We start from the raw sequence: 13413 nt of genomic DNA on the forward strand, positions 1-13413 counted from the left end.
TCCCCTATAGGCTGATCCTGTATATAAGGCAGCACTCCCCCTATAGGCAGATCCTGTATATAAGGCAGCACTCCCCCCATAGGCAAATACTATAGAATAAGGCAGCACTCCCCCCCATAGGCAGATCCTGTATATAAGGCAGCACTCCCCCCTATAGGCAGATCCTGTATATCAGGCAGCCCCCATAAAAACACAGTAAATAAATACTCACCTCTCTAACTCCTTGTTCCAGCGTTGCTTCCTGCTCCTGCTCCCGCTCATCTGACAGCGGGCGCTGGGCGGTGACGTCATCGCGCCCGCTGTCAGACATGTGGGGGATGATGGGAGGAGCGCAGCACAACCCTCCTTCCCTCATCACTGCGGTGAGCTGTATCGGCTAGATGCCGATACAGCTCACCATGCGATGACGGGCGGGGGGCCCACTACTGGCACCGGGCCCCCCCCCCGCCTGCTCAGGGGCCCCATAACGGCAGAGCAGGGAGATCAATTCTCCCTGCTCTGCCGCAGAATGTAACTGCATCGGCGCGCTGCTCACGCCGATGCAGTTACAGTGGCGTAGCTCCCGGTGGGCCCCCTCAGAGCGCGGGGCCCGGGGCGATGGCCCCCTCTGCCCCCCCCAGCTACGCTACTGGTATGATGTCCTCCACAGCCCATACACAGTATGATGTCCCCATAACCCACACACCGTATAATGCTCCACACAGTTTGATGCCACTACAGTCACCTCTTGGCCCCAGGAGGACCACTCAAGACGGAATCATGAAACAATGTAACATGTAACAATCTTAAATACACACGCACAAGAGATTTGAACTTTGGAGTAGCGAAAGGAGCCAACGACTGGACTCCACTTCCAAATGTGAGGATATCATGGAAACCACTATGCCCTGAGGAAGAATGGAAGATGGAGCTTTTGGAGGAGAAACTGAATCAAAATTGCGAGATAACGCGTCAGCTTTCACATTCTTGGACCCCGGCCTGAATGTGATAAACTAAACCTAGTGAAGAACAAGGACCATCTGGCCTGTCTGGGGGTTAATCATTTAGCTTGTTCACTGTAAGCTAGATACTTATGATCAATGACCACATTAACTTGATGAACTGCCCCATCCAAAAAATGCATCCAGGCCAATTTAATAGCAAGTAACACATGATTATCAAAATCATAATTTCTTTTAGAAGTCGAGAATGTTTTAGAAAAAAATGCACAAGGATGAAGGTTAGTCAGAATTTTGAACTCCTGTGATAAAACGGCCCCTACCCGACCTCCGAAATATCAACCTCCCAAAAAAGGCTCTTGCAGATTGTGCTGAATGAGAACAGGAGCAGACAGGAAACATAGTAACATAGTTTTTAAGGTTGAAGGAATACTTTAAGTCCATCTAGTTCAACCCATAGCCTAACCTAACATGCCCTAACATGTTGATCCAGAGGAAGGCAAAAAAAAACCCATGTGGCAAAGAGTAAGCTTCACATTTGGGAAAAAAAATTCCTTCCCGACTCCACATACGGCAATCAGACTAGATCCCTGGATCAACGCCCTAACAAGGAATCTAGTATTTATAACCTGTAACATTATACTTTTCAAGAAAGGCATCCAGACCCCTCTTAAATTTTAGTAATGAATCACCCATTACCAGGGCCGGACTGGCCATCTGATAATTCTGGCAAATGCCAGAAGGGCCTGTGTGGTCATGGGCTGCCTTGTCTGCTACTTTAACAGAATCAGCGTTCTCAAGACACTCATACTGTTAAGAGTTGTGATGGAGCACAAAGTTGCTGACTCTGTCACTTAACCCCGTAGCCCACAGGTAACATTAGAAATATTGGTCTTGTTGAAAATGTTCCTTTCCTCCATCCAGGATAATATTAGTAATATATCCCATCTGGTTCATGGGAACGGGGACAGCATGGGCCTGTGTGATTTCAAATGCCAGGGCTGAAATTCAGCCCCAGTCTGTACCTGCTCATACAACTTCATACGGCAGAGAGTTCCATAAAGGATCCACGTCTGTGATTATGATTAAACCTTCTTTCCTCCAGACGTAGAGGATGCCCCCTTGTCCCTGTCTCAGGTCTACGTAATCAGAAAGGTCTCGGTACTGTCCCCTCATATATTTATGCATTAAAATAAGATCACCCCTTAGCCTTCATTTTTCCAAACTAAATAGCCCTAAGTGTAATAACCTATCTTGGTATTGCAGACCCCCCAGTCCTCTAATAACCTTGGTCGCTCTTCTCTGCACCCGCTCTAGTTCAGCTATGTCTTTCTTATACACCGGAGACCAGAACTGTGCACAGTATTCTAAGTGTGGTCGAGCTAGTGACTTGTATAAAGGTAAAATTATGTTCTCCTCATGAGCATCTATGTCTCTTTTAATACATCCCATTATTTAATTTGCCTTTGTAGCAGCTGCCTGACACTGGCCACTAAATGTGAGTTTGTTGCACACCCATACTCCCAGGTCTTTCAGTGACAGTTTTGCCCAGGGTTTTACAATTAAGCATATAATTATACATCTTATTTCTTCTACCCAAGTGCATGACCTTACATTTATCCCCATTAAAGCTCATTTGCCATTTATCAGCCCAAGCTTCTAGTTTACATAAATCATCCTGTAATATAAAATTGTCCTCCTCTATATTGATTACTCTGAAGAGTTTAGTGTCATCTGCAAAAATTGAAATTCTACTTGGTATGCCCCCTACAAAGTTATTAATAAATATGTTTTTACTACTGTATGTATTGTATAAATACACTAAATGTATTGGTTAATATTTTGTCTAAAATAAATAAGCTCACAACGCAATTTCAAGGACCCTCATGCATGCGAGTCCTACCACTAATATAAAAAAACAGATATGTTCTGGTATGTGTGGGCGGTGGCTGTTTTATCAGTAGTTTGCACCTGTGCTGCCCCTTGCCTTCACCAGTGGGGGCCTGCTGCATCCTGCCAGATGTGCATTTGTCATCAGACAGGGTTTTGGGAAGGCCGTATCTTATGGGATGTGTTTTTTTGAGTTTTTCTTTGTGAGCTGTTTTGTTATATTATTTGTAGGCTAGAATGCTAGCGTTTTCCAAGCGATCTGTAGCATCGCTTGGAAAACTGATTGACAGGTTGGTCACACTTGTCAAACATAGTGTTTGACAAGTGTGACCAACTTTTTACTATTGATGCTGCCTATGCAGCATCAATAGTAAACTGATCTAATGTTAAAAATAATAGAAAAAATAATAAATTGTGATATTCTTACCTTCCGGCATCCCCGGCAATCTTCCGGCTCCTCGCTATGCTCCCTTTTCCAATAATGGCTAGCGGCAATGACCTCAGATGATGTAGCGGTCTCGCGAGACCGCTACGTCACCACAGCTCATTGCCGCAAAGCATCACTGGGAACGGAAGCATCGCGAGGAGCGGGAACGCTGCAAGGGATGCCGGAAGGTGAGAATATCACGATTTATTATTTTAATTTGTTGTTTTTTTAACAATTATATGGTTCCCAGGGCCTGGAGGAGAGTCTCCTCTCCTCCACCCTGGGTACCAACCGCATATGATCTACTTACTTCCCGCATGGTGGGCATAGCCACATACGGAAAGTAAGCATATCAATGCAGTCCTATGTGTGCGGAATCCCTGCGATTCCACACAAGGAATGAACATGCTGCGTTTTTTTCCGGAATGCGATTCCGCTGCGGAAAAAAACGTAATATGTGCACAAAAATTGCGGATTGCATTCTAATAATAGGATGCTTAATGTATGTGGGTTTTTTCGCTGTTTTATCGCGTTTTTATAGTGAAAAACCATGAAAAAAACGTGAAAAATCCTGAACGTGTGCGCATAGCCTAAAGGTCACCCTTGAACCCAATCAATTATGACCTGCAACTTCCAGTATCCATATAAAACCCTTCTCTTGACAAAATAAACCCCAGGAACAAAATATCCTGACTCCAAAAAACACATTTCTCTAATTTAGCAAACAAAGAGTTCTCCCTCTACCTTTGTAATATTACACGGACACGTTCTTGGTGAGAATCCAAATAAAGTGAGAAAATTTGAATATTATCCAGGGAAATCACAACAAATCTTCAATGCAATCAGAGAAAATATAATTCATAAAATTTTGAAATACAGCAGGTGCATTGGATAACCCAAATACCGGGGTGTACATAGGAATCATGTAGCCCCATAGCAGAAGTTCTAATTGTCCTCCCCCCCAAAAAAAAAATGTAAGGGTCACAGAACAGCATATCTCACAACTTTCCAGCCTTTGCATAGTAGTTTTTGTCCTGCTGAAGTCCTAGATTCCTCTTTCATTGTCCCCATAAAGTATGATGCCAACAAAAGTGCCCCCCAAACACAGTATGATACCCCTGTGCTGAAGTTCTCCTCATTAGCCTCTACATTCACAGTATAATGAACCTATAGTACCCCACCTCAACTCACAAGGCAAAGTATGGTGACTCCAACACAGTATGATCCCTGAATTGTGACCCCCCACACAATTGCTGGAACTCATCCCCTGAAGACTGCAGGGTAAAAACTAGCCTATAGCTCTCCTTGAACATGCTAAACTGTTTTTTCTCTCCTTATAATTTATCAGGGAGGACCATTACAGGTGTTGGAGGAGACCAACTGTACGTCAGAAGGTACCAATGTCACAGCCACTCCACTGTAAGCACTTTATTTAAACTCATTCTGACATCGGACATAATAATCCGTCCATATGCCCTGGGACAATTTGAACAGGGACGGATTATTATGTCATCGCAATCGCCCACACACACAGGTGGTGCACGGGCGATCGCTGCCAGGAGTCAGCTGATGTCACGCACTGCTCCCGGCACTTTAACCCCCTTGAATGCTGCGTTTGAACGTGATCGCAGCATTCCGGGAGTTGGCAGAGGGATGACAGACACTCTGCCTTTGGATCGGTGACGCAGGGTCCCGATAGTTGCCATGGTGACTCGATGTCGTCATGACATCCGGGTCACCAGAGGTAGGAAAGTTGCTTGATCATGCGCAGTTCATGATCAGTAACTTTCCCTGTCACTGCTGAGCTGACAGCTTGCATAGTATGGGGATGCTGCTGCATCTCCATACTATACAAGCGATTAGCCTTCAAAAATTGATTATCCCACAGTGGGATAAAGTAAAAAAGTTAAAACAAGAAAAACATTTTTTAAAATAATTGTAAAAATATATAAAAAAAAAAAATAAAAAAATAATAAAAAACAAAAGATATTGTATCTATAAATAAATATTTGTATGAAAAAATTATAAACAATAAAAGTACACGTATTTGGTATTGACGCATCAGCAATGACCTGACCTATAAAACTGTCCCACTAGTTATCCCCTTTAGTAAACACCATAAGAGAATAAATAAAAAAAAAGGTAAAAAACAATGCTTTTGTCACGATCCCACCAGGGGGTCAGTCAGCAGATGGCACGACACACACACAACGGGATGGAAATGAGGAGAGGAAGGCCCTACCAATAGTGAATGAGGGATGGACACCTCCTGAGCTCCAACCTGAGCCTGTCCCTGCACTCCCCTAACACCCTATGTGGATCCTTCCCCCCGCCGCCGTCACGAACCTCGTCCCTCACTGTTACCTAGCACTGCCCTGGCTAGTGCACTGGCCTGCAAGGGTGGTAGCCTCACCAATGCAGATGGTACAACACAGGGAGTGGAGACAAGCACAAGACAGGCAAGGTAAAAACACCACACTTAGCTTTCAGACTCCACTGCCAAGCTCCACACCGCAGAGGACACAGAAATAGGACTCCGAACTCCAGAAGTAGCTGATGCAGCGCTGACACCAGAGAGCTGCAACTGCAAGGCTGGTCTCTATAGAATAACTCTATGACCTACAGCTAGCTGATGCATCAGGTGACCATTTAAAGGATGGTGGGAGTGGTCACCACCCACATCAGCTAACCTAGCAACTCTGCAGTTGCAGCAGGCTGCCAGCGGGGGAAACTGACATTAACCCCCATTGGCCTGAAAGGAAAATAAGCTACATTTAAAACATAGTGGAACCAGAGCTGTCACGAATCCAAAATGGATTGTGACAGCTTTATCATCATACCGCTGAACAAAAAGATGAATAAAAAAAGATAAAAAAGGCACATACAAATAAACAGAATAAAGCAATACCAAAATAATTATTTTTTCTATAAAATAGTTTTTATTGTGTAAAAGCGCCAAAGCATAAACAAGATATAAATAGGGTATTGCCAGGGTCGGACTGGCCCACCGGGAAACTGGAGAAACCTCCGGTGGGCCCACCCCCTGGCCAGCACCACAGCTACTGCCTCCTTCAATTGCCTGCTCTGCCCTCTGTTGTGATTGATTGGGTGCACCGAGTGGTGAGTGTGTTATTCCACACCCGGTGCCGGCCTGCACTGCTCAGTAACAAGTGATGTGAGCTCTATCTCATCACCTGCTGCTGCCGCTTCTAGGGATCTCATTGCTCTCACCGCTCTCAGCTGCACAGTGCTCGATGAGATCCATAGAAGCCACAGCAGCAGGTGATGAGAAAGCACTCAACTCACATCACTAGTTACTGAGCAGTGCAGACGGCGGCACCGGGTGTAGAATATAGAATAACGCACTCACATCACAACCGTCTCCATCACACACTGAGATTGCGCAGCCGCACACAGCACGGGGTGTCAGTGTCTAGAACTGAGGTAATTATTGGAGGGAATTATGTCACCGGAAGGGGGTGGGGCCTCCTTCAGTCCAGTTCAGTCCAATAGCACGAAGCAGTGCCATGCTGACTGAGGCTGCTGGAAAGGAGGGAAATGAGGGGCTGCACCATGGAGCCGTGTGAGAGGACTGAGGGTCTGCACCATGAGGCTGTGTGAAGAGAGGACTGAGGGGCTGCAACATGGAGCTGTGTGAGGAGAGGACTGAGGGGCTGCACCAAGGCCACTGTACAGATGGGAATGAGGATGCAGGACTCAGTGTGAGTGCTCTGAGCAGGGGCGTAACTACCGCGGTCGCAGCGGTCGCCATTGCGACCGGGCCCCGCAGGTCAGGGGCCCCGGGCTGGCAGGTCTGAGCAGGGCCGGGCTGGCCATCGGGCACTTCTGGCAAATGCCAGAAGAGCCGATGCCAGTAGTGGGCCGCTGCACTGTTCCTCCCCCGGAACCCCCCCCCCCAGTGCCGCCGCCGCCGCATTTAACTATACCGGCGTCTATGACACCGGTATAGTTCAATGCAATGATGAAAGAGAGAGCGTCACCTGACGCTCCCTCTCCCATCATTCCCCGCTCTGCCTCTGACAGTACACTGCGGGTGCGCGATGACGTCATATCATCGCGCACCTGCAGTGTCCTGGGCAGACTGCAGCCGCCGGGAGCAGCGCGGGCAAAAGGAAAGGTGAGGAGAGTTTTTTTTTTTTTTTTTTAACCGGACTGTGGTGCCATTATCGGGGGGAGGGGGGGGGGAGATGAGATGTGACGTGGGCTGTGCTGTATATACCGCTGTGCTGGCTGTGCTGGATATACCCCTGTGCTGGCTGTGCTGTATATACCCCTGTGCGGGCTGTGCTGTATATACCCCTGTGCGGGCTGTGCTCTATATACCCCTGTGCGGGCTGTGCTGTATATACCCCTGTGCGGGCTGTGCTCTATATACCCCTGTGCGGGCTGTGCTCTATATACCCCTGTTTTTTGTTTTTTTTAACCGGACTGTGGTGCCATTATCGGGGGGGGGGGGGAGATGAGATGTGATGTGGGCTGTGCTGTATATACCGCTGTGCTGGCTGTGCTGGATATACCCCTGTGCGGGCTGTGCTGTATATACCCCTGTGCGGGCTGTGCTGTATATACCCCTGTGCGGGCTGTGCTGTATATACCCCTGTGCGGGCTGTGCTGTATATACCCCTGTGCGGGCTGTGCTGTATATACCCCTGTGCGGGCTGTGCTCTATATACCCCTGTGCCGTCTGTGCTGTATATATCCCTGTGCGGGCTGTGCTGTATATATCCCTATGCGGGCTGTGCTCTATATACCACTGTGCGGGCTGTGCTGGATATACCACTGTGCGGGCTGTGCTGGATATACCACTGTGCGGGCTGTGCTGGATATACCACTGTGAGGGCTGTGCTGGATATACCACTGTGCGGGCTGTGCTGGATATACCACTGTGCGGGCTGTGCTGGATATACCACTGTGCGGGCTGTGCTGGATATACCACTGTGCGGGCTGTGCTGGCACCCAACACCATGTTGCAGTGCAGGAGATTCCTGCAACAGTCCGAGGCGTATCTAGGGGAAGGTGGGGGGGCGGGGGTAGGGGGGGGCCCCATTTGGAAGTTCTCACCGGGGCCCATAACTTTGTAGTTACGCCACTGGCTCTGAGTATGTATTTTGGAAAGTGGTTGATATAACTTGAGTGGGGCTGCATAGGAAAGATGATGGTGAGGGGCTGTGTGGAGAAGGGGGGGATGATGATGGGCTGTGTAGAGAAGGGGGAGTGAGAAAAAGCCTCTCTGTGCAATTTCTCAAACTCAACTGCAGTGAACTGTTTGAGCTCAGCACTGCACCGTGAGACTTTCTGATTGTGCTAGTTGTAATCTCACCGATGTCACCGCAGTTCAGCCCGGCTGAGAACGCAGCCTCAGTGACCCATGATAACCTCGATGATGTCACCGATGCTCACAGCAGCTCATTCCCAAGAGGTTCTCAGCCTGAACAGTCGCATCTTGGCACCGTCCAGGTTGAAAACTGTTTATCTTCCAGACATGGATTACGGCGTGGGACAGAACAATGGACAGGTGAGGGATATTGTTGTTTTTAATTTTTGTCTTATTACAGGAGAACGAGGGCTTCTATGGAATGGGTGATGATGTGAGTATGGTTTAATTTAGATCCATTAAAGGAGTCTGTGTCATTCTTTCAATTAGAGGACTTTATTCTTGCTGTTTATATATTTACCATATAACTATAGAATTAGTAATGGATAGATGTCTTATAGATGCCTCTCCATTACTACGCCGTGGGCTTGACGTCACCGGACAATTCAAAGATGACATCAACCCCACCAATATGAACCCCACTTGCCACCGCTACAGGGCAAGTGGGAAAAGCCAGGCAAAAGGCCAGAATTGGCACAACTAATAGATGCACCTTTTCTGGGTGACTGTGGTCTGCTGTTTTTAGGCTGGAGGGGGATCAATATCAATAAGCCCTTACCAGCCTGAGAATACCAGCCCCCGGCTGTCTGCTTTGGCAAGGCTGGTTGTCAAAATGGGGGGGATCTCATGTCATTTTTTACAATTATTTATTTAAATAATTTAAAAAAAACAGAGTGGGAACCCCTCTATTCTTGATAACCAGCCTTGCTGACAGCTGAGGGTTGCAGCCCCCAGCTGTCAGTTTTGCCTGGCTGGTTATCAAAACTAAAGAGGAACCCACACCATTTTTTTTTCTAATTGTTTTATTTAGAGCACAAGCTGATGAACACTCCCATCAGCCGCTCCTGCTCTCACAGTTATTAGCAGCAGCAGGCATAGGCTGATGGGAGCAGTAGTCCCATTAGCCGAAGCCAGTGACCGTAAGTAAACTTTATACCTATGATCAATGCTGTGGGCTCACGCTGTCATTTGACAGCATGGGAATCACTGCTATCTGACCGGCAGTAATGATTTTACCACCGATCAGAAGCGGTGTTTGCTGCACCGTCATGCACATGACGGAATGACTAGCACTTGATGTTCGGGACCCCCATTCAGGTGAATGGAGTCTGGGTACTGTTTTGGTACCCAAACTTTTTATTTTTTAACTGTTCGGCCGAACCCGAATATACAAAGGTCTGCCCATCTTTAATCCTGCAACTAGCGTGTGAGTGGTGTGCGTGTGTCCTGTGTTTAGTGTGTGACTGGTGTGTATATTTTCCTATAGCAATATTGTATTTCCAATTTTTCAAAATTCCATATGTACATAATATGCCACTTACCTTTTTTCCATGGCAGTAATGCAGTTCCAATTTTCTAGATTTACCATTCTAAACAATCCAAAGTGCAGCTTTATATTTTCTTAGTACTGGCTTGTATGTGTCCTGTGTCTAGCATGTGACTGGTGTGTATGTGTCATGTGTCTGGTGTGTGTGTATGTGCGGCACATGTCTAATTAATACACTCTTTCTGTGCTTATCTACCGTATATACTCGAGTATAAGCAGAGGCGTAGCTAGGGTTTCAACTTAGGGGGGGCGAAACATCTGAGTGGGCCCCTAACCAGCTAACCCTGATTACAGCTACGGTTGCGCACTCTAATTGTGAATATAGGGGAACCTCACAATATGACCCTACTGTTATTGAAAATAAATCTATATACAAAAACGAACATTGACTTTACCGCCATATTGTGACCATATGCAACTTTGATGGTCACAATACTCTGAGTGCCCCTATAACAATAATGCTTAAGTGCCCACTTAACATTTAATAATGTTCCCTATGTTCCCCCATGTACTACTCCATTATACAGTATGGTGTATAGCTTCCCTATACACAGTCTAAGGCCCCCACAGCTCCCCTATACACAGTAAGATGTTCCCACTGCTCCGCTCTACACAGTATGATGTTCCCACTGCTCCCCTCTACACAGTATGATGTTCCCACTGCTCCCCTATAGATAATATGAGCCCAATGCTCCCCTATACACAGTATAATGCTGACAGAACTCCAGTATAGAAAGTATAATGCCCCCCAGAGCTCCCCTACATACAGTGTAATGGGCCAACAGCTCCCATATGCACAATATGCCTTCACATTTCCCTATACACAGTATGATGGGCCTGCAGCTCCCGTCAAACAGTATGATGTCCCCCACAGTTCCCCTGTATACTTGTATGATGGGCCCGCAGCTCCCGTCAAACAGTATGATGTCCCCCACAGTTCCCCTGTATACTTGTATGATGGGCCCGCAGCTCCCTTATACACAGTATGATGGGCCCACAGTTCCCTTATACACAGTATGATGGGCCCGCAGCTCCCTTATACACAGTATGATTGGCCCGCAGCTCCCTTATACACAGTATGATGGGCCCGCAGCTCCCATATACACAGTATGATGGACTCACAGCTCCCTTATACACAGTATGATTGGCCCGCAGCTCCCTTATACACAGTATGATGGACCCGCAGCTCCCTTATACACAGTATGATGGGCCCGCAGCTCCCTTATACACAGTATGATGGACCCGCAGCTCCCTTATACACAGTATGATTGGCCCGCAGCTCCCATATACACAGTATGATGGACTCACAGCTCCCTGTCATGATTTGGATGCCCCGGTCATTTACTCATCCTCCGGCGTATTCACTATTTTGTGGCACTGCTGCAGTGCCGCTGCTCAAACTTGTGAGCGCAGCTTCTGACAGGCCAGAAGTTAGAAGCTATGTCACAAGCGCTCAATGTAAGACTATGAGGCTATGTGCACTTGTTGCGGATTCGTGTGCGGATTTACTGCGGATTTCCTGTTTTTGTGCTGATTTCACCTGTGTTTTACCACCTACGGATTCCTATACAGGAGCAGGTGTAAAACGCTGTGGAATCCGCAAAAAGAATTGATATGGTGCGGAAAATACAATGCGTTTCCGCGCGGTATTTTCCGCACCATGGGCACTGCAGGTTTGGTTTTCCATAGGTTTACATGGCACTGTAAGCCAGATGGAAAACTGCTGCGACTCCGCAACGTGTGCACACAGCCTGATAGTGAGAAAGAGGCCAGAACGAGGCTCCCACAGACTCACATTGATTAGTGACCTCTGCGCTGCTCCATAAAACACTGGAGCCTCGGACAGGCCACAAACTGTAGGAGACGGAGCCGAGCGGAGACTAAAACAGATGAAAACGCCAGAAGAGTATCAGACAGGGGGCAGGGGACGTGGATTTTCAGCACCGCTCCAGCAATGAAATAAAAAATAATGCCGGAGTGGTGCTGTAAATGTGATGCAGCTCTTGGTTACTGTATGGGGGCTCCTTATACTAATACTCATAAAAGGCCCCGGTGGTACGTATCAATAGCCCCCTAACCCCCCTCCCCCCCAATCTCCAGCCTCCGCAGACAGCAAATATTATGTGATGGAGTACATATAATATCATAACTAAACATTATAATATTCAGCCCCCAGTGACCTGTCTCCCTCTTCAGCCCCAATGCCCCCATCATCTCACATCCACCCCCTCAGTGCCCTGTCCCACCTCACCCACCTTCTGCCGTCACAACACCCAAATGGTCTCACATTCACCCCCCAGTACCCTGTCCCCCTCACTCACTTTCAGCCCCCACAATACCCCAACGGTCTCACAGTGACATACCTGAATTTAATAAACCTAATAAGTTCCATCCCCACTTACTGATAAAGTTTGCACTGCAGGACCAGGAAATGTCAGTGAAATGCAAGGTGGGCACTAGGACCCAGCGTTCCTGAGCCAATCCCAGCGTGCACAGATTGAAGAAAACTGCAGCCAGGGAAAGCTTCATGATCAGGTCAGATGGGCGAAACCATTCACTGCAGGGGGGAGACTTTGCAGCCGGCCACTGTGCGAGCAGCGTGCAGCTTGTCAGACGGGAGCAGACATTATACTGCTCTGCTCCTATGCGGTGTTCTGCCTTGTCACAGAGTGGCCCTGGCTCCCAGTGGGCCCCTTCATGTGACAGGGCCCGGGGCGACGGCCCCCTCTGACCCCCCAGTAGCTACGCTACTGAGTATAAGCCAACACGAGTATAAGCCAACCCCTCTAATTTTGCCACAAAAAACTGGGAAAACTTAATGAATCGAGTATAAGCCTAGGGTGGAAAATGCAGCAGCTACTGGTAAATTTCAAAAATAAAACTAGATACCAATAAAAGTAAAATTAATTGAGACATCAGTAGGTTAAGTGTTTTTGAATATCCATATTGAATCAGGAGCCCCATATAATGCTCCATACAGTTCATGATGGCCCCATAAGATGCTCCATACAAAATACGCCCCATATAATGCTCCATACAGTTTATGATGGGCTCCATAAGATGCTCCATATTAAAATAAGCCCCATATAATGCTGCACAAATGTTGATTATGACCCCATAAGATGCTCCATACAGACATTTGCCCCATACAATGCTGCACAAATGCTGATTATGGCCCGTAAGATGCTCCATAGACACATTTGCCCGGTATAATGCTCCAAAAATGTGGATTATGGCCCCCTAAGATGCTCCATAGAGATATTTGCCCCATATAATGCTGCACATGGCCCCATACAGAAAATTCCCCCATATAATGCTGCACATGGCCCCATAAGATGCTCCATACAGATAATTGCTCCATATAATGCTGCACGTGGCCCCATAAGATGCTCCATACAGATATTTGCCCCATATGCTGTTGCTGCGATTAAAAAAA

The 13413-nt window shown here is 47.2% G+C and overlaps 1 protein-coding gene across 1 annotated transcript in view; it reads right to left on the reverse strand.

The window, feature by feature from the left end:
- Positions 1 to 10064, reverse strand: part of PDE6D (phosphodiesterase 6D) — a 125706-nt gene extending 115642 nt beyond the window's left edge. Inside the window, exon 1 of the mRNA XM_077290192.1 lies at positions 9973 to 10064. Coding sequence (XP_077146307.1) covers positions 9973 to 10019 — 47 coding nt within the window. The 5' untranslated portion in view covers positions 10020 to 10064. The remainder of the gene's footprint in view (positions 1 to 9972) is intronic.
- Positions 10065 to 13413: the final 3349 nt, after the last annotated feature.

The sequence above is a fragment of the Ranitomeya variabilis genome, chromosome 2 (assembly GCF_051348905.1).
Source record: "Ranitomeya variabilis isolate aRanVar5 chromosome 2, aRanVar5.hap1, whole genome shotgun sequence".
NCBI classification, from domain to species: Eukaryota; Metazoa; Chordata; class Amphibia; order Anura; family Dendrobatidae; genus Ranitomeya; species Ranitomeya variabilis.